At 39.7% G+C, this 24,782-nt stretch overlaps 2 protein-coding genes across 2 annotated transcripts; both read left to right on the top strand.

Moving 5' to 3' along the window:
• The first annotated feature begins 45 nt into the window (after positions 1-45).
• Positions 46-2,535, top strand: LOC143836660 (uncharacterized). Its single transcript, XM_077336208.1, has 9 exons — positions 46-79; positions 210-248; positions 1,606-1,650; positions 1,748-1,783; positions 1,883-1,927; positions 2,034-2,069; positions 2,182-2,226; positions 2,336-2,371; positions 2,487-2,535. Exons 1-9 carry the CDS (start codon positions 57-59, stop codon positions 2,533-2,535), a joined length of 354 nt encoding a protein of 117 aa, XP_077192323.1. The 5' UTR covers positions 46-56.
• A 1,025-nt stretch (positions 2,536-3,560) lies between these two features.
• Positions 3,561-23,889, top strand: LOC143835382 (uncharacterized). The gene is made up of 12 exons (XM_077332898.1): positions 3,561-3,592; positions 4,862-4,897; positions 6,954-6,992; positions 7,102-7,134; positions 10,365-10,403; positions 15,889-15,918; positions 19,109-19,150; positions 19,753-19,794; positions 19,894-19,959; positions 21,579-21,605; positions 22,608-22,637; positions 23,769-23,889. The coding sequence occupies exons 1-12, from the start codon at positions 3,564-3,566 to the stop codon at positions 23,821-23,823; spliced, it is 468 nt and encodes a 155-aa protein (XP_077189013.1). The 5' UTR covers positions 3,561-3,563; the 3' UTR covers positions 23,824-23,889.
• Positions 23,890-24,782: the final 893 nt, after the last annotated feature.

The raw sequence follows: 24,782 nt of genomic DNA, 5'->3' as shown, positions 1-24,782 counted from the left end.
ACTCTCTAGTACAGTACTTTAAAAAAAAAAACCTCTTTTTGTACAGGGTGGACCATATGCTGGTGCTTCATATGGACAGGTGAAAACTTTTAAATATATTGTATTACTCCAATGAAAGTGAATGTGTTTTCAATTGGACCCTTGTTTAATCAGAAACATTTCCCCTCCTTGGTACAATACCTTTTCTGAAGATGTTTCTTTTTGTACAGGACAGACCATATGCTGGCAGCAGTGGATCATATGGACAGGTGAAAATTCTTAATACTTCGTATTTTCCAGTAAAAGTGAATGCATGTTCAATGTGTTTTTGCAGCTGGATTTTGCTGTGCTGTGTAGAATGAGGACAGGTCAGAGCACGGAATAAATGCCAATTAAAAGGGGGGGGGGCTGATTAGAGGTAATGAAGCTTATTGGCCTGGACAAGGTAGCTAAATGATAGTTGGAACACTCTAAGAAGAGAATACCTGAAGAGGCGAAGGTTAAATTGCCTTAAAATGTGTAAAGTGAAATCTATTGCTTAGGAAGTATAGGAATATGCAGCATAAAGGACCAGTTGGACACTGTAGCATGTTTGCAACTTTTAACATTTAAATGGTTCTCTGCAGAACATTAATTCATTCTGGAGGAAATACTTTGTCTGGTTTTAATGAATCTGCCACCCTTGGAATATTTAAATTGAAAAGAGCAAAAGCACTGAAACATCAAGGGTCTTAGTGGGGCACCAAAATCAAGTCAGGGGCTGTCTGTTTGATGACTCACCCAATAGATTGGGAACCCATGGCAGAATCCATGACAGCATCTATTTGCAATACTTGGTCTCCCTGTTTTAGTAGGCATCTGCCCCTTTTTGAAGTGAAAGGATAAATGCAATGTTATTTGGCACTTACCCCAGGTACCACTATTGGCTTTTGAAACTTTTCTGACCAAATGAGAAAAGTGCACAAAAACTGATGGAATTATGACCATAGGAATAAATGTACCTAACATTTAGAATGAAGTTTATTTCAAATATTCTTTTCCTATAATAATCTGAATAACTTCCTCTTGGTCAGTTTATGACATATACATGTTAAATTATTATGCAAGGAAGGATATTAGTTTGATCACAGAAGAAGCCAATTGCTGCAATAATATTAGTTTGACCACAGAAGAAGCCAATTGGGCCAAAACATACCTGGTTAGAGTCAATATTGGTCACTTTTGTCACTTCGGAATATCATTACAGATTATCAGTGCTAACTGAGTCTATTGTAATGGCCAATATTTGTTTTTAATCTATTGTGAAATAAATACATGTATTTTCATATATTCGTTACTTTTTAAATTGACTAGCAGAATCATTTGGCCTGTATGTTTGTGTCTTTTAAACCATTAGGGACTTAATTTAAGTTCCCCCAGATACACACAAAGTTCCCGCTTATGTGTGGGTTGCCTCATTTTGCTGTCTTATTGATTAGTGTAGGGCCACCTACTATATTATTAGAGAGTTTTGAGACTAAGAAATATATAAAACAAAAAGTTTCTGAAACAAATGGAGTGATTGTAGATATATTATGCTCGTACGGTATTCTAGTAACAATAATTAAATAATGGTTTCCTTTACAGGGTAGACCAAGTGGAACATATGGCAGTGGTAGTCAGTATGGACAGGTAATTCATTTTATTGTATTGTTTCTAACAACAGTGAATGTGCATTTTGAGTTATAACTTCCCAATACACTACACTTAAAAAAATACTTCCATCCAGGGTTCACCATATGGAAGCAGTTCCCAGTATGGACAGGTACTATATTTTATTGCATTCTTTCCAACAGCAGTGAACTTGAATTCCCTCCCTCCTCCAAAGAATCTTGGTTGAAATAATCATTTTTTTCCTCTGCAGGGTGGGCAGAGTGGGGCATATGGTGGCAACACCCAATATGGACAGGTAATTATATTCTCTACGTGTAACCTAGAAATGCATTTTTAATTGCAACCATTTCAGCTTCCCAAGTGTAGCACCTTTACTGAAATAAAAATTCTCGTCTATCCAGGGTGCGTCATATGGAGGCAGTTCCCAATACGGACAGGTAATATATTTTATTGCTTTCTTTCCAGTGACAATGAACTTGAATATTTACTTCCTCCCCCCCCCCCTTCTCCCAAGAATCTATTTTGAAATTTCAGCTTTTTTCTCTATAGGGTGACCAGAGTGGGACATATGGTAGCACCACCCAATATGGACAGGTAACTATATGATCTCCCAAATAAACCTGAAAATGCTTTTTTATTTGTGACCATTCCTTCCTCCCAATTATAGCATCTTTTTAAAAATAAAAAATTATCTTCTATATAGGGTGGGTCATATGGAGGCAGTTCCCAATATGGACAGGTAATATACATTTTTGCATTTTTCCAGTAACAATTAAGTTGAAATTTTACTCTTCCCACCCACCAAGAATCATTTTGAAATCAGCTTTTTTTTTCTTTTCTTTTTTTTGGTACAGGGTAGACCAAGTGGGTCATATGGAGGCAATTCCCAATATGGACAGGTAATTGTACAGTTTTCAGTAAAGGAATGCATTTTCCAACCTGAAGATGCATTTTTAATTGAAACCATTTTCTCTTCCCAAGTACAGTGTGTGTAGGACAGGGCCTTTTCCATGTTAGCCCCTCAATAATGGAACAGTCTCCTCAGGGAGGTGAGCCTGACCTTCTGTTGATCTTCAAGAAGCAGCTGGTTTTATCTAGGACTGTATTTTGATTGATTTGGCTTCTGTTATCAGAGTTTTTAAACTGTGATTTTAGTGAGATTTTATAATTGTGTTTTTCATATATTGTAAGTTGCCTTGAGCTTCACAAAGACAAAGGTAGCTAACTAATATTTTAAATAATAAAACAATAATTTGTTTCCATACAGGGTGCACAAAGTGGCTCATATGGTGGCAGCAACCAATATGGACAGGTAACTATATATTGCATTTTTCTCAATTAAAGTGAAATGCGTGTTTATAATTGCTACCCTTCCTCCCTCACAAATACAGTAGTTGGTGTTTTTTGGGGGGGAAGGGGTTAAAATAAGTCCTTTCCATCAAGTGTGGACAAACTGAATCAAATGGGGGCATCACCTAACCTGAACAGGTAAACAGTCATAGTTTGTATATTACATTATATGAAATGAACGTGAATGCATGTTTTTTACTGGAACCCTTTCCCCATATGAAGATCGATCTCCTACCTGTATCAATGTCTCTTTTCTGTACAGAGTGGATCATATGGCAGTGGATCATATGGGCAGGTAAAAACTCTTAATATATACTATTTCAGTGAAAGTGAATATGTTTTTTTAACTGAAACCTCCCCCTCTCCAGTATATTACCTTTTTGGTAGTGATCTCTCTTTTCTGTACAGGGTGGGCAGAGTGGCAGTGGTGGATCCTATGGGCAGGTAAAAACCCTTAATTTATTGTATCATTTCAATAAAATGGAATCTACTTTTTTTAAAACTGGAACCTTCTCCTCCACTCCAAAGTTTCTTTTTTGAGTAATGACTCTTTTCTGCACAGGGTCAACCAGGTGGATCATATGGTGGCTCCAGTGAATCATACGGACAGGTAAAAAGTCCTAATACATTGTTTTGTTCCAGTGGATATGAGGTTACATCGCATGATAATGATTCTTCATGCTGCTTTTATTGCTACTGCAAATGCGTTCACAGTGGCAATGGAACATCCCCAGGATAAGCGTAGAAATGGATTCCTGCCTCACATCTGTTGTCTTGCAGCTTTCACTTTCCATTTCTTTCCTGTCAATCTGGGCCAATAGAAAAACAAACCGCTGTTTGTAATTTCCCCCTCAGATATGTAATGAAAAGAGCTACGTCTGGTTTTCTCTTAAATGAAAGTTGGAAATTCAGAGGAATTAGTTGGTCAGTACAATGGAACATTCAACAGTCATTGCTTTATAGCACAACAGTAATTACAGATTTTTGAAATCAAAACAAAACCCCAAAAAGACTTCTGCTGGCATTGAAGGGAGACTGGTAGTCTCAAGAGGCTGATATAGCCTTTCTCAACCTTATGTCCATTGAGTAACTCTTGAAATATTCTTCAGGATTCAAGTAACCCCAGAAGTGATGCCAGCTGGCCACACCTCCATGCCCTGCCCCCCAAAGTCATGTTTACAGTGTGTATGAGAACAGTCCTAGGATTGGCAATCCTAGCAAGACCTGAGAATATATTTTCCAGGTTTGGAAGTGGCTGCCAGGGCAAGGGGAAACCTGGGAAGAAAGGAATCCCTGTGAAGGCCTTGCACAGTCCTTGCACTGTATCTAGGTGTAGTAGCTCTTGACTAGGGATGCCAGGTGGGACCTGGGAATTGCCTGGAATTATAGCTCATCTCTAGATTACCATCAGTTTCTCTTGAGAAAATGTCTGCTTTAGAGGGTAGACTCTGTGGCACTGGACACAGACCTATCTTGCTTGAATATCTGACCTGGGCTCTGGTGTAACCCTGTTAGTAGTAGTAGTGGTAGTAGTAACCCTGGTTGAAAATAACTGGACTGATTAAGGAAAACAGCATGGCAGGACAGCATCTAAATGCACTTGGAGGATTGTGTTCTTGCAAACACATTCTCAGGTCTTTGTAACCCGCCACAAGCCTGCTCTGGGCAAAAAATCCAAGTAATAATAATAATTTTTAAAAAGACAACAGCAATTCTTGTCTGGGGAAAAATGAATGTAAGGCAGAGAAAAACATAGAGAGGATGATTAGAGGACAACATACTAAAAAAACACTCTATTTCGGAAGAAAAGATTTTTGTGGAAGCAAGATTAAGAGAATCCTTTTTCCTAAGTATAATTTCTTTTGTCTTTTCTACACAGGGTGGATCCTATGGTAGTAGCAGTTCCTTTGGAAAGGTAAAGACTCATATCTGTTCCACTTAATATTTCTGGTAAAGGCTTGGAGGAGGAGCTGGTCTTATGGCTTAATTGCCATTCAGCTCTTAACACCCACTCAGGGCAGCTGTCCCACCCATGAGTGCCTCCTCCTCCAACCAGCTTGCCTGTCTCTCTAGCGGCCAGCCAATCACCTTCCATCCCCCACCTCTGACCGCCTCCCTCTTCCTTCCACTTCCTTCTGAGACTTGGAGGCTGCAAATCCCTGCTGTATGAGAGTTGCTCCTGCCGGTGAGTTCCCTTCCCGGGGGCCTCCAGCCTTTCGATGTCCCCTGGGGGGACGGAGAGGCCATTCTCAGAGTTCTTCCACCTCAGCCTCCCCCAATCTAGTGCCTGTTGTATTCCTGAATGCAAAAGGCTTTGCCCCTAGTATGTAATATAATGTCCAGTAAATGTATTTCTTTAGTGGAACTCTGGTCCCTGTCCCCCACTACAAGTTTAAAACATAACCACATATGGTTACTCATAATCGGAATATCATTCTTTTTCAAAAATGGGGGGAAATCTTACAATAGGAATTGATTTATAAATATGACAAATACAAGCCCCATCACTATTAAAATGCATATGAAAAGAAACATAAAATGATAAAGTAATGATGAACAATAGACCAAGTTTAAAACACATGAAAGCAACCTTTCCAAAAGCAACGTGGCTAAATAAGATATTTAAACGTTCAAATACAGCTCTAGCCCATATTTTCTTGACCACCAAAGCACAGTGTACTACTGTAGTAAAGACAAGCTAATCACAGTGTGTGAGAAGTAAAATTAATTTCTCTTCCACTGTGGAAGGAGCTGTGTCTTCAAAATCTCAGCAAAAAGTTTGCTCATAGGCTATATTTAAATATGACAGAACAAAATTAAATGCAAAAGATCTTCCAGAACTAAGGTTCCATAGATACATAAATATGAAACAATTGGTAGTTCAATGTAATGTAACATCCAAAACAAAGGAACCCATTGACCTAAGTTTGCAAGACCTGAACAAGGCTGGTAATGATAGGCCATTTGGGAGGTCTTTAGTTCATAGGGTCACCATAAGTTGGAAGTGATTTGACTGCACATAACACACTCTAGGTTTTGGACAGCTGTATTGGACAGATAGGAAACTCCACTGTAATCTCTTTTAATCTCTTTTAAACAATTTGAATCAGGAAGAAAACCTGGAGCAAGACATAGCATTGTCTATCCAGCCTGGCATCAGTTTTAAGGCTGGATATATTGGAACCAGCCAAAGGAACACCTCAGGGTCATCTAGGAATTGTTATATAAAGCTTGTAATATGGCAAGCTAATATTATGCCCTTCAAAATGTTTCCAAAAGTCTGGAATAAATTTCCAATTAATCAGTCCTGTGTTCATGTAGCCATCAGAAACTGTCATGTCCACCTAATTACTGTAATTATTTTTAAAAACCACAAGACCTTATAGATATCCAGTCCAATTGCTGTTCCTTTGACCATTGTCATGAACAGAAACCATTTAGGACATGAGATGCACAATTCTGAGAATATTTGCCTTATATCAGAATATTTGTTATCAATACAACCATTATCACTATGATTTTCTTAAGCCTTTGAGGAAAGGATACTCTTTCCTAGGTGTTCAGTTTTCCTTGAGATAACTCCTTTCTTGCACAAAGAAGACGCTCACTGTTAAACTTGTCACAGACTGATTTAAATATGCAAATATGTAAAAATGTAATGTAACTATGCATACATAGCAGTCACCTCAGTTGAAGTAGGGAGTGAAGGGAATTCAATCCTGTCTCTCAGTGCTTCCTAACAAAGAGATGATAGGTGTGATTTCCAGTTGACCGGCTAGTGCATTATAAGAGCAGTCCCAACCGCTGGAGGAGGGAAAGATCTAAATTTGCACCATCATTTTGAATATATAAGTCTTCAACTGGCTCAGTAAAGTGTGCACAGAAACCTCCTTCTGCATACATATACCACATACCCCAGAAAGGTTTCTCAATCAAACCAATAGAAATAAATTATTCCCAATCTTTCACAGAACTCATCTTCCTCTGGAAGCAATCAGACTAGTGGACAGGTAAGAAATGGAAAAAAGGACTTTTTTTCAAATAGATAGGGAAAACTGGCAACTAAATAAATTTTTGTGTACTTTTTAAATTTTTTTCTTTTTTTTCTTTTTTTTGCAGGGATCCTCAGGAGGAAGCCAGTCTGGTGTCCAGGTAATTTTTAAAATATTGACCTTGCTGCCAGATTTTATATTATACCTAGAGTACAGGAGCAATTTACCACCTTCTAGGTTCTCCAGTCACAGTTCATCAAAAAGAGTCACATCCATGGCAAAGAAGCCATGGCACCTTTGATGTCCTCATTAACAGACTGGACAGACTAGAGGAAGCTTGCCAACTCAGGGTTCAGAAAAACCTGGAGATCTGAGAGTGGAGTCTGAAAGGGAGAGGTTTAGGGAAGGGAGGTTGATTATGAGTCAATTCAATTTCAAAAAACTTTAATGGCATAGTAACAATCCAAGTGCATAATCATAATCAGATATATTCAGACTACTTGGAATAAGACTAATTTATCCCCATAATAGCCTTATTTGTCAGAACCCCAATAGGTCTGAGAAGACCCTTAAGGGCCCTAAACCCGTACTGCTAAACTAACAGCCTGGTAATCAATCATAAGAAGATCAAGATCATGGTATTCAATAATAGACCGGATCTCCATGTTTGGAGACTTAACGGATGCCTGCTAGAAGAGGTTCAACAATACAAATACTGTGGGGTCATATTCCAGGCAAATTGTGCAAGACCTGCCCATATCAATAACATCTCCTTAAGTGCACAGAAAAGTGAGGGTGCAATTAAAAAATTATTTTGGCTGAAAGAAGGTCTCTGTATACCAGCTGCAATGAATACCTTTAAAGCTAAAGCTCTTTTAGCTGAATTGACATGGAGCATCAATCAGGATAACTGGCAATAAAAGGTCCAATCTAAATTTCTGAGGTCAGTTTTGCAGGTATCAAACTATGTTTCAAACGCAGGAGTTAGGATTGAGGTGGGATTGGTAAATGTTCAGTCCAGGCATGGGATTTCTACCTTTATCTTTTGGTTAAAATTGCTTTCCTGGCAGCAGGGTCTTGCAACTTTAATTCTGATGGACTCTTTTGTCTCACCCTGACAAATGGCACTCACAAAAAAGCTGTGCTACTATGGTCTCTCACACCAACTGATTTTGGCCATGGGCTATGACAAGGCTATAGATCTGATCAAGACAAGGGTGATGAAAGAAGAGAGGCAACATGATCTCAATGAAATCCAGGATCCATTCTTTAGAGAAGATCTATTAATTAGGAACACATTAGTGCCATACCTAATTAATGCTGCAAATTCTGAGCAAGTTAAAACATTCAGGTACCTGGGAGCCCTCTTCCATCACCAATTAAATTGGTCCCCACATCGAAAAGTTGCTCTTTCTTCAGTTAAGTAGGCTATAATCATTCATACAGTCTATCTTCCAAAAGCATCCATTTTCTCCAGGACAAGTGGAACACATATGCAAATAAATAAATAAGGAACAGCAATCTATGTAATCTGGAGATCAGTATTGATTCTGGGAGATCCCCAGCCCCCACCCCCAAGGACTCACAGCCAACAACCCAAAGGTCGGGTGGTGTCATAAATTACAGCACAGATAAGAGCTGCCATTAAGGCTGCCCAGCATCTTCCTGCGCCCCACCCCTCCCCTGGCACAAGGATCATGCCTTTTTAATAACATCTAGCTGACTGTTTTGAGCAGCATTTCTATTGCCTTGTAAAGCAGGGAAACACAGGTGAGAGAGTCTGGCAATGAATGGCATGCCATTGGATGGAAACAACAACTCTTTGATATCTCAGATGTCTGCCATGACTATCCCAGCCTTTTATAATCAGTGGAAGGAGATCATGGATAACCATGATACTACTGAGGAAGAGAAAAATGTCATGAGTGGACAAGAAGGATGGGGAAAAGTTGATGTAGTAGATGCGCAAACTTTGTAAATCAGTTCTCAATTTTTAACTATTTTATATCATTAACTAGAATTAAAGCCCATTTTATGGCGAGATAAAATGCCCTCCGAGTTTTTATCCCGGACAGGGCCCACCCTAACTCCTCCCAGGCAGCCCTTACTCTTTTATTTAATCCGCTCCACAGGAGCGGTTTAAAGATGGAAGCAGAATCTTCCAGAAATTCTATGCTCAAACAATAGTAACCCTTACATATATAAGCTACTTTTGTATGGTAGCATTTCAGATACTTGGGCTACATACATACTATTGCTTTTCAGAAATTTTGAAAAAGGTAGCAGCTCTAAAAACCTGCAGCAGCATCCATTGTCTTTGTTTGAGCTGTTTTTTCAGTACACGCTGCTTCAAGCTATAACCATGAAACACCAAATACAGTTTCCAGATGTAAGACTAGTTAATAAGTCTGCAGGTACGGTGGACACAGACTACAAGTTCTTTGAAAACACATCTCTTTTATTGAATCTGAACACCAACCAAATACTGAACAAGAACAAGGGGAAAACACAGACCTAAATATGTCAGTGGGCCCACCAAAAGCTCCGATTGGTCCTGAACGTAGCCCTAGGATTGTTTCATAGAGTCCTGTGTCTAGTGTCTTTGACTGGTCCTTTTACAAGCCTTCATTTGCATGGTGGTTCGTATTAACACCATTCTGTCCACATACATAACACTAGTATTTTTGTAGAGATTGTGCGAACCTTTTGGTGTAATTGTTGCAGTTGCTTATTGGACAGTATTATATACTCTTAGCCACATTTATGTCCATGGATATGTATATCCATATGTAGGGCCAGGAGCCTTGCCAGCCTCAGTGATGGGAGGATCTGGGATTCCCCACCCCTTGCAAATCTCATGAGCCTGACTCTTATAATGCATATTGCTTTCCTCCCACCCATATTTGGAGCAGTTTAGAAACTGAAGGGCTTTGTGAAATTATTTTCCTTTCAGAAATGTTAAGGTGTTTTGCTTAACTGCATATCCACATTGCTTCCTCACCCTTTTTCTAATGGACAACCACTGAAGAAGAAGAGTTGGTTCTTATTTACCACTTTTCTCTACCAGAATGCAGCTACATACATGAGAAAGTGGTGGCGAGGGAGTTTATTTTTTAACAAAAATGGAGCATGTGAGGAAGGGAAGCTAAATCCTCATTTCATAAGAGCATATGTTAACAGTGGAGGCATTCAGGATGCTCACAGGCATCCATAAATAATCTTCAGCTTCACTTTTTATCACAGCATTTATCACTCCATTGAGGCAGTCAACAGAGGGGTCCAGTGAACATTCTCTCATCATAGCAGTGCTATTGTAATTGATGGGTACTGTTTGTGAGTGCCCTTGTAGTTATTTAAAATATGAAAACCTATTTGTTTGGTAAATAATAGGGTTCATCATCTTCTGGAGGCAGACCGTCTGGAGGACAGGTAAGGACCTTCTTACAGTGCTAGCTTGTAAGTATGCATTATATATTTCACAGGATTTTGCTATTAGCACAAGTGAAGTGGTTACACTCTTCAGGCACTTAGAAAGAGATGAAAGACAGCATTGGTTGCCAAGGTTTTTAATGGGATTTGAATTATGTTGTTGGGACTCAGGAGGATCATTTTTACTCTGTTTATTATATTGTGTTTTGTTCTGTTGTGATGGGTTGCCTTGAGTCCATTAGAGGGAAAGGCAGGATGTTATTGTTTCAAATAATAAAGAAATATGTAGACATATAGCAAGTGTGCATGTACACATTTTAGAATTATATTAATAAATATATATATTCTACACTTAAAAATAGTGTCAATAACATGTAAATAAATGGGTTCTGCCCAAATAGGCTTGCAACAAAAACAGTACAAAATATTTGAAAAATGTACAAAAAACCAGTGCCAAATTAAAATCATAGAAGTTTAGTTATAGGTTAGCTTAAACAGCTGAGCTTTTAGATGGTTTATAAATAAGGGGAGAGAATAAATTAATCAGCTGGCAAGGAATTTCATAAATAAGAAGCAATAAGAAAACAAACATGAATATGCAATACAGAAGCAATCTGCATATGACAAATTATAAAACGGATGATATTTACAAATTACAAGATGAATGGAAGAATGGAAGAAGGAAGCAAGCATTACAATGGGGAAGAATGGAAAGACCCGTAGAAGAGCATTCTGATCATAAAAAAATAGACCAAAAGAAGAAATCAAAGTTTGAGTAGAATCAAGAGAGAGAAAGGATTTAGGCAAAGCCACTGAAACTACAGGACCTAAGCTCTACTTCAGATTTCTGCTTGTTTTCATATTTCCAGAATCCAAACTCTATTGCATCATTTACTGGCTGTCCCGTCCTGTTTGATTATATTTGGCCTTCACTTGTAATCTAACTCGAGACCAAGTAAGAAAGGTGGACTATTAATTAAATACATAGAAATGAATAAATAAATTGAAAAGAAATAGAGATGGGGATACCATAAAGTAACTCCAACGTTCCAAGTCTCAAAAAAAAAAAAGTAAAATCAGCAGTAGACGAAGAAAGAGATGGAACAAGGGAAGGAGGATCCAGGGAGAAAAAAAGATTATTTTTTAAATCAGTCTTTTAAAATAGCAACAAGTGAACAAATGACACAGTAACAACAAAGCAAAATGAGAGGCTACTGAAAAAAGAAAAGTGTAAAAGAACTATTGATCATCTCTATCATAGATGTGATCACTAACACCAAAAGACTGCCTGAAGATTAAAACAAAGTGGGGGGGGGGAGGCAATGGACAACAAAAGGAAAGAACAGGAAAATGCAAATTGATTTTTCCCATTTATATCTGAGATACACATTACTATCAGCAAACAATCCTTTTTCAAGGGCTTAGAAGGTTGCCCCCGCCCCCACCCCCACCCCCACTATGGTTTGTATCCTACAGATCTGTCTTCAAGAAGAAAGATATTTGCTATATTCTCCTTCCTCCAGAAATCTCATCCAAATGCCAAGAAAGTTGATTCCCAGAGTCACTTGTATGGACTAAAATACAGTAAGGTTGGGGTGCTATAGTGAATGGGCGAAGGGAAATTACCCTTTCTTCCACAAGCATAACTCAATTGACAGAAGGGGGAGGATGAACAATTTCACCCCTATCCCCACTCACTGCAGCCCCCAGTCATGTGGCTGTCAGCCTGCAAAGATGCTGTGACCTTGGAAATCAGCTTTCCCAGGGACAAAGGGACTATTGGGGGAAGGGGGATGTCACAAACAGCCACCGCCACCTACTCCTTCCATTGACAGATCTCTAATCCAGCCCTGTGAATTCAGTGCTACACAACTCCCATGAAAAGTATTCAGTATATATGAAGACTGAGAATTTTAGGATAGAGTTTCTTCCTGTGGTTATCAGAAAAATTTCTTCTAGAGCTAGCATTTGTTGTTGTTATGTGCGAAGTCGTGTCCGACCCATCCGGACCCCATGGACAATGATCCTCCAGGCCTTCCTGTCCTCTACCATTCCCCGGAGTCCATTTAAGTTTGCACCTACTGCTTCAGTGACTCCATCCATCCACCTCATTCTCTGTCATCCCCTTCTTCTTTTACCCTCGATCGCTCCCAGCATTAGGCTCTTCTCCAGGGAGTCCTTCCTTCTCATGGGGTGGCCAAAGTATTTGAGTTTCATCTTCAGGATCTGGCCTTCTAAAGAGCAGTCAGGGCTGATCTCCTCTAGGACTGACCGGTTTGTTCGCCTTGCAGTCCAAGGGACTCGCAAGAGTCTTCTCCAGCACCAGAGTTCAAAAGCCTCAATTCTTTGACGCTCGGCCTTCCTTATGGTCCAACTTTCGCAGCCATACATTGCAACTGGGAATACCATAGCCTTGACTAAACGCACTTTTGTTGGCAGGGTGATGTCTCTGCTTTTTAGGATGCTGTCTAGATTTGCCATAGCTTTCCTCCCTAGGAGCAAGCGTCTTTTAATTTCTTTGCTGCAGTCCCCATCTGCAGTGATCTTGGAGCCGAGGAAAATAAAATCTGTCACTATCTCCATTTCTTCCCCATCTATTTGCCAGGAATTGAGAGGGCCGGATGCCATGATCTTTGTTTTCTTGAAGTTGAGTTTCAAGCCAACTTTTGCAGTCTTCTCCTTCACCCGCATCAACAGGCTCTTTAGTTCCTCTTCACTTTCTGCCATTAGAGTGGTATCATCTGCATATCTGAGGTTGTTGATATTTCTCCCTGCAATCTTGATCCCAATTTGTGACTCCTCTAATCCCGCCTTTCTCATGATGTGCTCCGCATACAAGTTAAATAGGCAAGGCGACAGTATACAGCATTGCCGAACTCCTTTCTCAATTTTGAACCAATCCGTGATTCCATGTTCAGTTCTCACTGTTGCTTCTTGACCTGCATATAAATTTCTCAAGAGAAAAATAAGATGCTCTGGTATTCCCATCTCTTTAAGAACTTGCCACAATTTGTTGTGCTCCACACAATCAAAGGCTTTAGCATAGTCAATGAAGCAGAAGTAGATGTTCTTCTGGAACTCCCTAGCTTTCTCCATGATCCAGCGTATGTTGGCAATTTGATCTCTAGTTCCTCTGTCTCTTCGAAATCCTGCCTGTACTTCTGGAAGTTCTCGGTCTACATATTGCTGGAGCCTAGCTTGTAGGATTTTGAGCATAACTTTGCTAGCATGAGAAATGAGTGCAATGGTGCGGTAGTTTGAACATTCTTTGGCATTGCCCTTCTTTGGGATTGGAATGTAAACTGACCTTTTCCAATCCTGTGGCCATTGCTGAGTTTTCCAAATTTGCTGGCATATTGAGTGTAGCACTTTTACTGCATCGTCCTTTAAGATTTTGAATAGTTCAACTGGAATGCTGTCACCACCACTAGCTTTATTGTTGCTCAGACTTCCTAAGGCCCATTTGACTTCACATTCCAGGATGTCTGGCTCCAGGTCAGTAACTACCCCATTGTGGTCATCAGGGATGTTAAGCTCGCTCTTGTATAGTTCTTCTGTATAATTTTGCCACCTTTGTTTAATCTCTTCTGCTTCTGTGAGGTCCCTACCATTTTGGTCCCTTATCATACCCATCTTTGCATGAAACGTTCTCTTCATATCTCCAATTTTCTTGAAAAGATCTCTGGTCCTCCCCATTCTATTGTTTTCTTCTATTTGTTTGCACTGTTCATTTAAGAAGGCATTCTTATCTCTTCTAGCTTTTCTCTGGAATTCTGCATTCAATTGGGTGTATCTTTCTTTCTCCCTTGCCTTTCACTTCCCTTCTCTCCTTAGCTATTTGTAAAGCTTCCTCAGACAGCCATTTTGATTTCTTGCATTTCTTTTTCTTTGGGATGGTTTTAGTTGCTACCTCTTGTACAATGTCGCGAACCTCCGTCCATAGTTCTTCAGGCACTCTGTCTATCAGATCTAATTCCTTAAATCTATTTGTCACCTGTACTGTGTATTCGTTGGGGATATGATTTAGTTCATACCTGAGTGGCCTAGAGCTTTTCCCTACTTTCTTCAATTTAAGCCTAAATTTTGCAACAAGAAGCTCATGATCTGAACCACAATCAGCTCCTGGTCTTGTTTTTATTGACTGGCTAGAACTTTTCCATCTTTGGCTGCAGAGCACATAGTCAATCTGATTTCTGTGTTGACCGTCTGGTGATGTCCATGTGTAGAGTTGTCTCTTGGGTTGTTGGAAAAGAGTGTTTGCTATGACCATTGTTTTCTCTTGACAAAATTCTACCAGCCTGTGCCCTGCTTCATTTTGTACGCCAAGGCCAAACTTGCCTGTTATCCCGGTTATCTTTTGGCTTCCTACTTTAGCATTCCAATCCCCCATGATGATAAGCACATCATTTTTTGGCGTTGCTTCTAGAAGGTGTTGTAGGGCTTAATAGAACTGATCAACTTCATCCTCTTCAGCAGCAGTGGTTGGGGCATAGACCTGGATCACTGTGATGTTGAATGGTTTGCCTTGGATTCGAACTGAGATCATTCTGTCATTTTGGGGATTGTATCCCAAGACTGCTTTTCCTACTCTCTTATTGATTATGAATGCTACTCCATTTCTTCTGCGAGATTCTTGTCCACAGTAGTATACCTGACGGTCATCTGAATTAAATTCACCCATTACTGTCCATTTTAGTTCACTGATTCCTAAAATGTCGATGTTCAGTCTTGTCATTTCTTGTTTAACCACGTCCAGCTTGCCTTGATTCATGGATCTGACGTTCCAGGCTCCTATGGAATAAAAATCTTTACAGCATCGGACTGTCTTTTCGCCACCAGTTACTTCCACAACTGAGCGACCTTTCGGCTTTGGCCCAGTCGCTTCATTCATTCTGGCGCTACTCGTACTAGCCATCTGCTCATCCCCAGTAGCATATTGGACACCTTCCGACCTGAGGGGCTTATCTTCCAGCGTCATAACGTTTTGCCTTTTGGAACTGTCCATAGAGTTTTCATGGCAAAGATACTGGAGTGGTTTGCCATTTCCTTCTCCAGTGGATCACCTTTTGTCAGAGCTCTCAGCTATGACCTGTCCGTCTTGGGTGGCCCTGCACGGTTTAGCTCATAGCTTCACTGAACTACGCAAGCTCCCTTGCCACAACAAGGCAGCGATCCTTGAAGGGGGAGAGCTAGCATTAGTGACCCGCTATGTTAATCCTCACTGTCACTTAGTCAAAAGATAAAGGATAGTGAATGTCTGCCATGTTAGATCCCTCAGTGTGAAGATAACAATGGATCATAGCTGGGAAAATCTACCATGAAAGATCAACAGTTTTTAGATGCAAAAGAATGCTGCATTGTAATACTGGACCCATAAAAGAACATTGTTTTTAGAAAAGAAATGGCATTAAAATGGCATTCCAGTATGATGACAGGTGTCCTTTTTATAATGAAATAGATGATGGATTTTCTGTTTTCTTGACAGACTGGCTGTTACTGCCCAGGTGGGGTTTCTGTAAGTACTTATTCCTGGCTATCTTATTTTGGAAACCAAGTGAACTGGAACATGATACATTTGTTCTCGAGAATGGACTTTTTGTTTTTAAGGCAGGTGTTCTCTGAATCCAAGGTGCAGCAAATTCTATTGCTTTGGACACTCACAATTCTTTGCAGTCTCAAGTAGGTTATGCTTGAGGCTAGATTAGTTCTACCAGGCTGAAGTTTAAAAATAACGGTCACTGAAACTGAAGTTATGTTTCATGGGATTTGGCAGAGCTGGTATATTAGGATAAACTGTTTGATGCTATAGTGTTCCAGTGTAAACAGAAGTGCCTTAAAATAAAGTCCAATCCATAGGCTGGGGCAAAGTGGATTATTATTTGCTAAAACTTTGTAACATAGTGTCGGCAGAAAGTAACAGAATAGAGAAAAATGGGAGACAGGTTATCAAAATATTGTTCTTTTGAGCAAGAAATAGACCACAGTGTATGATGTATACTATATATACCACAGACCTCATTCCAGCTCTTGAGATTCTGTGTCTAGTTGTACAATGTGTAGCCACAGTGTGTTTTTTTTCTTCAAAAGAATCAGAAAGAGGTGACTTTGGATCCTGTTCCATCCTAGGTTTAAAAGTCTTTGCTTCTTTACTTTCTTTTCCACTTTTTTATTGCTGACAAGCTACTTGTGAACAATAACCAGCAATTAATATATAGTACTCAAATATTTACAGCCCAATCCTAAACATGTTGATTTATAAGTAAATCCTACCTCTGCAACCTTAGTGACTCCTTCCTCACTATAGATAGTATCACTGAAATGCTGACAGTCTGAGATATGATAAAGTTCCTTTATAAATATGACCACTATTAGGTAACTCCATATGCCCCATATGTGAACTATGTTGCATGATGTGTACAAAAGGGTCTATTCTAGCCCATGTAAAAGAACTTCTGTCAAGTAATCCTTCCCAGCTCTATTCTATGTTTATACAATGAATGAACACTCAGTGTACAAGATGGCATAAGTCTATTGTAAAGGTAATTTCCTACACAAAAATGATATCCACATATCCATGTGAAACATGGAGTGTTTTGAAAAGTTCCCATTTCCTGTCCTATCATTGCAAAGGAAAGTTAAGAAATCTTTTCCCATTATATGCAACATGTTTACTATATTTCCTCATACTGCCACTCTCTAGAAAAAATGGATGACATCTATACTCAGGGTTTGACTCAATTTTGTTTTATGGTCTTACGGTTATTTATTTATTTATTTTATTAATTACATTTATATTCCGCCACTCCCACAAGGGCTCATGGCGGCTAACAAGATAAAACCCCAATACATAAAAACCCCAATAAAATAAATAACAATTTTGATCAAACTAGCCAATCAACTAAAAATTTTCAGTTCAGTTCTAGTCCAGTGAATAAGAGACACCAATTAAACATCACAGGTCCTTGAACATAAGTGAAATATGTACTTACATAGATTTCACTCTTTTTAATCACAGTGTAACTGCAACAAATTACTTTTAATTTCAGCCCTTATTGATAATATAGTATTTGTTGCTCTGCATGTTAGCGGAGTAATTACCACAACAATGGTGCAGAATCTGAATAAAGATCAGATAAATGCTTATTTAGTAACTAATATGCTTGAAAAGAAAGAGGAGACAGAGACCAGTTCCTAACTAGCTGAGAGAGAGTAAACCTCAGTGTGGCACTTCTAAAAAAGGGTAATTGCCCTAAGAGTAGTAATCTGGTGATAGACGAGGAATGATACTTAACAGGGGAAAGAGCTATCTAATTGTCTTCTTGCTGCCCCCATCAATATAGTATAGTAGTTGAGAGTGGCACCCTGTAATCTGGAGCACCATATTTGATTTTTCATTCCTCCACATGCAGCCAAGTGGGTGACCTTGGCCTAGACATAGAGCTCTCCAAGCCCCACTTACCTCATAGAGTGCATCTCATGGGGAGAGGAAGGGAAGTCGATTGTAAGCTACTTTGAGACTCCTTTGGGTAGTGAAAAGCGGGGTATAAAAACCAGATCTTCTTCATTGTACCCCAGACATTGCCTTTTCTGGCATTCTAAAATATCTAACACTACTTAATGCAATGGTAGCAGTGACAAATGCCTTGTTTGCCCTAAGCTCACGGGCTTTCAAATACGCTGTATGCATTCTTTGCTGGATTTGGCATGAGTCTTCCACTAACAGTATCCTAGTTCATGTGTCAACCAGGGGGAAGGAAATAGAGGGGAAAACACCATGTCTCAAGCACACATTCCAGGCCCTTACAAGGACCTCTATGGGATCACTGTTGGGATTCTCCAAATCCTCTAGGAGTTTAACTTTTCCCCTACCCCTTAATAGGAAAGTTTGGTACCACTCTTGTATTCTAATCATTACATGGGTTTCAACTCAGTCTGCACATCCAGATCATCAGAAAATTGCACAATACTGAAAACTATATGCCCTTTTCCATACGTATGACACAGAGCAACCTGCGATAATCCATTGAAACCAGAAATTCCTGAGCTTGCCCAAGAAGGCAGTCTCAGCATGAATATTGTGTCCTCAATAGCAGATCCAAAGGGCACTCTGGCAGATTAGCAATGGAACCTACAGGCAAGCTAGACAGACAGTATACCAGTAAGATCCCTACCATATTCTTGCTACTCAGTACAAGGTATATACAATCAAAACTTGGAGATGTTTGTACTGAACATCTACCAGAGATAGGAAACTCATGAAAAATGCAACTCCCCCTTCATGATTGACTTGTTGCAGCACTGCTTCAAGGCTGAAGTGACAGTAAATAGGAATTTCTCTATACATATTTCTTAGGATGTATGAGAGTCTAGGGTGAGCATGAACACATCTCACACATCTCCCATTACAAACCCTTTCCCTCATTCCTTACCCATCATTCCAAAGATATTATACCTTTACCAGCCTGTTGCTGCTCTATACCTGGTGCAAATGGGTCATCCAGCAATGAACGAGAGCAAAAATTATTCTCAGAAAGTATTTTCTTAAATCCCCCCATCCCCCATCACAACCCCCGAGGATTGACCCAACCCATGCCCAACAGTGAGTTGAGTAATTACACAGGCCTAATAGGTCTATTGAATGTTGGATCTCCTTGTCAGAGGGACATACCAGATATGTTTATAAGAAATACTTTCTTTCTTAACAGGGATCTTATGGCGGACAAGGCGGCCAGTATGGTGGCAGACAAGTAAGAAATGATCTTCAATAGTATTGATAGATTAAGGCATGAATAGTCTATGGATAAAAAGCATGAGCATGCATAAAAAAGGCTTGCTTTTTTCACAGGAGTCAGCAAGTAGCCAATATGGTGGTGGAAAAAAAAAACAATATGGTGACAAAAACCAATATGGTGGGGGAAGAGGCACCTCCTATGGTGGCAGCAGCCAATATGGAGGTGAACAAGGAAGCTCCTATGGTGGTGGACAAGAACGCACCTATGGTGGCGGTAGTCAATATGGTGGTGAACAAGGCAGCCATTATGGAGGAAAAGAAAATTGTATCTACAAAATGTACATCTTAGAATAAAATTCAATTTTCTGACCAGAGAATTGGACTCACAATAAAGCAGTAGTCCGTTGCTCAGCTAGGGAGTAGCAAACATAATTGTGAACAAAGTACTCCTAACTGTGGACAAGGCTACCAATATGATGAAGACAAGAACAGTGGATACAGTGATGAGTAACGTAGAAATATTTCTCAGCAGTGTCTACATATGATCAAACGCCTCTTAATATTCAATGAGTTTTATCTGGATAGAAGAAAATCTCAGAGATTTCTTCTTTTTTGCAGGGTTACAGCCAATATGGTGGTAACACATATGGTGGTCGACAAGTAAGGAATGGTCTTATAATATTCATTGAATTTTTACAGAAATTTACAGTAAATTCACACTAAATGTTTTCTTTTCCCAATTTCTTTTTGGTTCTATAGGGATCTCATTATGGAAGTAGCCAGTATGGTAGTGGACGATACGGTGGCAGCCAATATGCGGGACATGTAAGGACTGTTTATCAAATGTATTTGTTAGCATTGCAGTATTTAGTTGATTAATTTAAAATGTTATGATCCATTTAAAGTTTGTCCCCAGTAAATAGGGCAGCATGTTTGTAACATAAGTACTTATAAAACTTATGGATGAAATATGTCAACTTAGAAGAGGCATTTCCTATTATCTCTCACTAGGAGGGTCTGGGGTGAATCCAGCCATCTTCCAAATAGCCTTCCTCCAACATGGAGAATGTGGCTGTGAGAAAGAGAGGGAGGAGGAAGAAGCAGGAAGGAAGGAATTTCTCTGAAAGTATCACTCTATATAACAAAGATAGCAAGGATCTTCTGTGTCCTGGCCTATCTGTCTTTCTGACTCTCTGGTAACCCCCGCTGGAGTCTATGGCTAAAAGACATCACGGTGTCCTTCACTTCCAAAACAATCTGCCTCTACCTTTAGTATTTTTTCCAAAGGAAGGGCCACAACTTGAAGAAAGACTTCTTTGATCAGAGGAAGTTCCAAACTTGAGCCAAAAGGAAAGTTTGGGTATAAACATTTTAATAAAGAGATAAACTTTGCTTGGTGTCTTAGTAAGATAGGGGTAGGATCCACCCCCAACACCTCCTCTAAGACAGTTCCTGCATTAACTAACAAAAATGAATTTTTATTTCAGAACTGTTGTGTTAATTTGTTAGGCCATGGCTCATGGTTCTGCTTATAAATCAAATTTATACTAACCCAGTCATCTCATCATTAACCAACAAATGCTTCTCCATCCTACTCCCCCCAAATCTTGCTTAGATTTTAAAATAAACATGGAACATACCTGTATAATGTGGGAGGGGCATCTTTGGCTGCTGGCCTTTTAAACATTATTTTTCTTCTGTGCAATGGGTTGTAGATTATACCCCAGATAGTCTATGCACAATTACTTGGGAGATAGTTCTATGGAGCTCACTGGGACTTTCAAGTAGATAGACATGGGATTGTACCGTGGCAATGAGTAGTTTATCATGCAATGCTACATAGAGTCAGTGTGTTTTAAATAGTATTCCAGGGAACTTAGATTATTCAGTAGCTTTTTGACAGTTCATCACTGCATAGATCAATGATGGTGGGCAGTTTGTCTACCAATATCTTCCACAGAGTAGTGTCGGCTGTGTTTCAAATGAGACAGTGAAACTCAACAGTCCTGGCCAGCACCCTGTGAAAACTAAGGGTGTGCATAACTAAGCATGGTTTAATATACTCTCTAATCCTTACATAGGTTCCATGGCAAATACTATGGGGAGTCCTTCAGAAAACAAATAGATTTGGGAAGGTTTACTTGAACAGATCTCAAAACAATAGGCTGAATTAATTTGCATTTCCAGTTTGAGCCATTCTTAAGGATGGCTTCAAGGAAGTGATAGTTTTGTTTTTACTTTAAGTTAAAAAGATACTATAATGCTTTGGACCATAGCAATAAATACCAACTCATTTGGAGGTAAAGTCCACTGAAATCAGTGGCCATTTTGCCCAAGTAATATGGCTTAGAAATAAAATGAGTAGATGAACTTTCCCCCTGTACAATGAATTATTACCAGGTGGTTTTTGATATAGAAATAATGGGGGTTCATCATTTTTATAGGGTTCATCAGGAGGCGGTCATTACAGAGTAAGCAGCTTTTTCCCATTGGTTCTTAAACTATAATGGAAATTGGAGCTTGGACACCCTTTCCTGGGAGTTAGTGAACTTTTTATATCTGCAAAGCTTATTTCCAAGTAAACATGTTTTAGATTATATTGTAAGATGGCAATCCTATGGGTACTTGCTTCAAAATATGTTCTGTTTAACAAAGAGCCAAACTATACGTTACCATTTTTCATGTGTTTTCATGTGTTCCCCACAGCTGCCCAGCAGCTATGGGGAACTACTTCTAAATCAAAAAAGGAGAGTCCAAACCAGGTCTAAATGGCACCCTACCCAGCAGCAGTTTTCTGGTGCAAAAATCACAACAAAATATAACTTGGCTCAAAGTAGCCCATGTAATATTAATTTAACATAAATAGGATTGAACTATGTTGTTAATATTCTATGTTAATGTTATTTGGGAGTAAGTGCCACTGAAGTCAATGGGACATATATATATAATATATAAATGAATAAACATGTAATAACCAGGAGTGGCTAAGGCAGGTGCGAACATATTGTACTAATGCATGCCATAGTACCATTTCTTGTACCCGCCTCCCTTAGGGAGAGCAGAAGTAGCTTGAGGGTGGAGATCTTTATCAGCAAAACATTATGAAGGGAAAGTGTTAAATGGCCCCAACTCTTCCGTGCCAGTCTCCCTCTCTGAATCTTCACCAGCAATGATGCTTGTGTAAACTACAGCTCTGCCCAAAGAGGACAGATGTGTGCAGTGATGTGGGAAGGCCATGCTAAGGATGAGCAGTCATCCTGTATGCTGAATAAAGCCCAGGGCACCAACTTGCTAAGCAACAGAGGCGTTAACTCAAAAGCCTGATTTATAGCAATGTACAGCCCTGAGGGAAGAAGCTGTTAAACTGTGGACTGAATTTAACACCAAGTTTAGATCAATACTAAATGTAGGCTGTTCTTACAACTTTCTCATTTTACATTTCTAGAAATAATTTCTCTCTGGTATTTTAACAGGGTTACCAAAGCGGCCAGTCTCAGATCAAAGTAAGTTCCCAAAGCAATCTCCCCCCCTTTTTTCCCAACCTTTCTGCTCAATCTGCCCATAAAAACTAGGAGGCATGGTTACATGTTCATGTAGGGACAGACCTTTAAAATGCTCTCCATTTGGCTGCAAATGGGGCACGGGGGAGGGAGAAGTTTTAGGTGTCTCTGCTGCAGCATTTTTGCCCCTAGTAACTGCCTTAGGCATGTTGTCTCTTCCTCTGGCTTCATGTGGCCTTGAACAGGCCCATAGCACCAGAAGAAGAGGGCAAGTGAGCCCTCACTATTTCTGGTGGAAAGGCCAAAGCCCTCCATCCATCACATGCCATTTGTAGCCAAATATAGATACAGAGGTTTTGAGTCCCTGCTTAAATGTATGACCATTTGTTACAACAACATTTGAATCCAATGGCACCTTTAAGACCAACAAAGATTTATTCACAGTGTGAGTTTTCGTGTGTATGCATACTTCCATAGACTGGCTAGCCACTTGACTCTAGCCATTAGTTGGGCTGGGAAAGTTTCATTCCCTGATTGAGTGCTGGGGTACCTGTCTGGCCAATTTGCAGAAAAGTATGCTGTCCTAAATGGACATTGATGTAATACAACGTGGCAATTCTTGAGTTTGGTGTAGTGGTTAGGAGCTCTGACTTCTAATCTGGCGAGCTGGGTTTGATTCCGCGCTCCCCCACATGCAGCCAACTGGGTGAACTTGGACTCACCATGGCCCTGATAAAGCTGTTCTGACCGGCAGTGATATCAGTGCTCTCTCAGCCTAACCCACCCCACAGGGTGTTGAGGGGAGAGGAAAGGGAAGGTGATTGTAAGCCACTTTGAGACTCCTTCAGGTAGAGAAAAGTGGCATATAAGAAACCAACTCTTCTTCTTCTTCCTCTTCCTCTTTGAGTAGTCACATACATTCCTCCACTATGAGAGATCAACCCCTGACACAGCATTTGTGTGAACACAAGTGAATACTCTCCAACATATGTATAGGTAATTGCATAGTGTATTTATTTTTATCATGAACTTCACTGAATCTGCTTTTTGCTTTCTTTGTAACGAACTGTGCTAGTCTGTCTAAGAATCTTTTTCTACAAAGGAGGTCAAGCATTTTTTTTTTCTTTTATATAGAATGCTGCTGGGAAACAGCCAACCTCTGGCTTTTTGCTGCTTATCAGTGTTCTGAGTGCCTTTGCAGTCTCTTCTTCAGCTGCATCTAAATGGTTGATATGATATCCTGAAGCCATACCAAGAAAACAGAATCTCCTTCTTCAACGTAACACTTCATGGTTTATTCTAATGTGCAGCTAGACACTTTTTGTGCAGTGTCGTAACAAAGACGTGCGCTGTAAAATAAGTTTTTTTCCATTGGGCATATAATATTTCTTTCTTGATGTGGAAAAAATAAAAAGATAAAATGATTATTATTTTCTTTTCATCTTCACAACCTTATGTTATGTACATACATTGAATTCTACTTAAAACATTGTACCACACCATTCAGCAAATGTGGGAGCCTTCCTTGAATGGAAATTGTTCTTCCAGTTGAGCACGAACTAAGTACCCTAGTTTGTATCTTTTATCTGCTCCAATGCAGTTGAATACAGCACCTGGACAGGTACTTAGCTATGCTACAATTAGATAACTTTATTTGTTGCATTAATCAACGCCTTTCAACATGTAATTCAAGAGGCATACTTTTGAAAGGCCTCTTATTGGGGATAAGGTCATGCTTTTGGAGAAAGCTGGTCCTAAAAACACAAATGTTTAACATTATGTGTTCATTGTCCAAGATTACCTTGTCCACAAGAAGACTGATCTGCTCTCATATAGTTGCACACTGCAAAACTTCCTATGTGACCTGGGGCCAGTCATACACTCTCAGCCTAACCAATTTCAGAAGGTTGTTGTGAAGACAGACATGAAGAAGGATCCCATTTGGGGGGGGGGAGTGGATATAAATGAGGCAAATAAAGATAATGAAATTAAATACAAAGGTGGTATCCTGAACACAATGGACTGGACCCCACCAGCTTTTTCACTCACCTAATTCACATCAGTAGAGCCATATGACTTTTGTCCACACAGGTCCCAAGATCCCCAGCACAGCCTTTGTGGTGGTCAAATAGGGATCACCTTCCTCCC

Source organism: Paroedura picta, chromosome 4 (assembly GCF_049243985.1).
Source record: "Paroedura picta isolate Pp20150507F chromosome 4, Ppicta_v3.0, whole genome shotgun sequence".
Classification (NCBI taxonomy): Eukaryota; Metazoa; Chordata; class Lepidosauria; order Squamata; family Gekkonidae; genus Paroedura; species Paroedura picta.
Note: the sequence above shows the minus strand (reverse complement) of the source record. Positions and strands in the feature narration are given on the sequence as shown.

Excerpts from the sequence above, each read along its gene's own strand:
- LOC143835382 (XM_077332898.1), top strand. The coding sequence starts at position 3,564 with ATGGTGGCTCCAGTGAATCATACGGACAG. Across the intron at positions 4,898-6,953 it reads GTAGCAGTTCCTTTGGAAAG|AACTCATCTTCCTCTGGAAG; the intron begins GTAAAGACTCAT and ends AATCTTTCACAG. Across the intron at positions 6,993-7,101 it reads GCAATCAGACTAGTGGACAG|GGATCCTCAGGAGGAAGCCA; the intron begins GTAAGAAATGGA and ends TTTTTTTTGCAG.
- LOC143836660 (XM_077336208.1), top strand. The coding sequence starts at position 57 with ATGCTGGTGCTTCATATGGACAG. Across the intron at positions 249-1,605 it reads GCAGTGGATCATATGGACAG|GGTAGACCAAGTGGAACATA; the intron begins GTGAAAATTCTT and ends TTTCCTTTACAG. Across the intron at positions 1,651-1,747 it reads GTGGTAGTCAGTATGGACAG|GGTTCACCATATGGAAGCAG; the intron begins GTAATTCATTTT and ends ACTTCCATCCAG.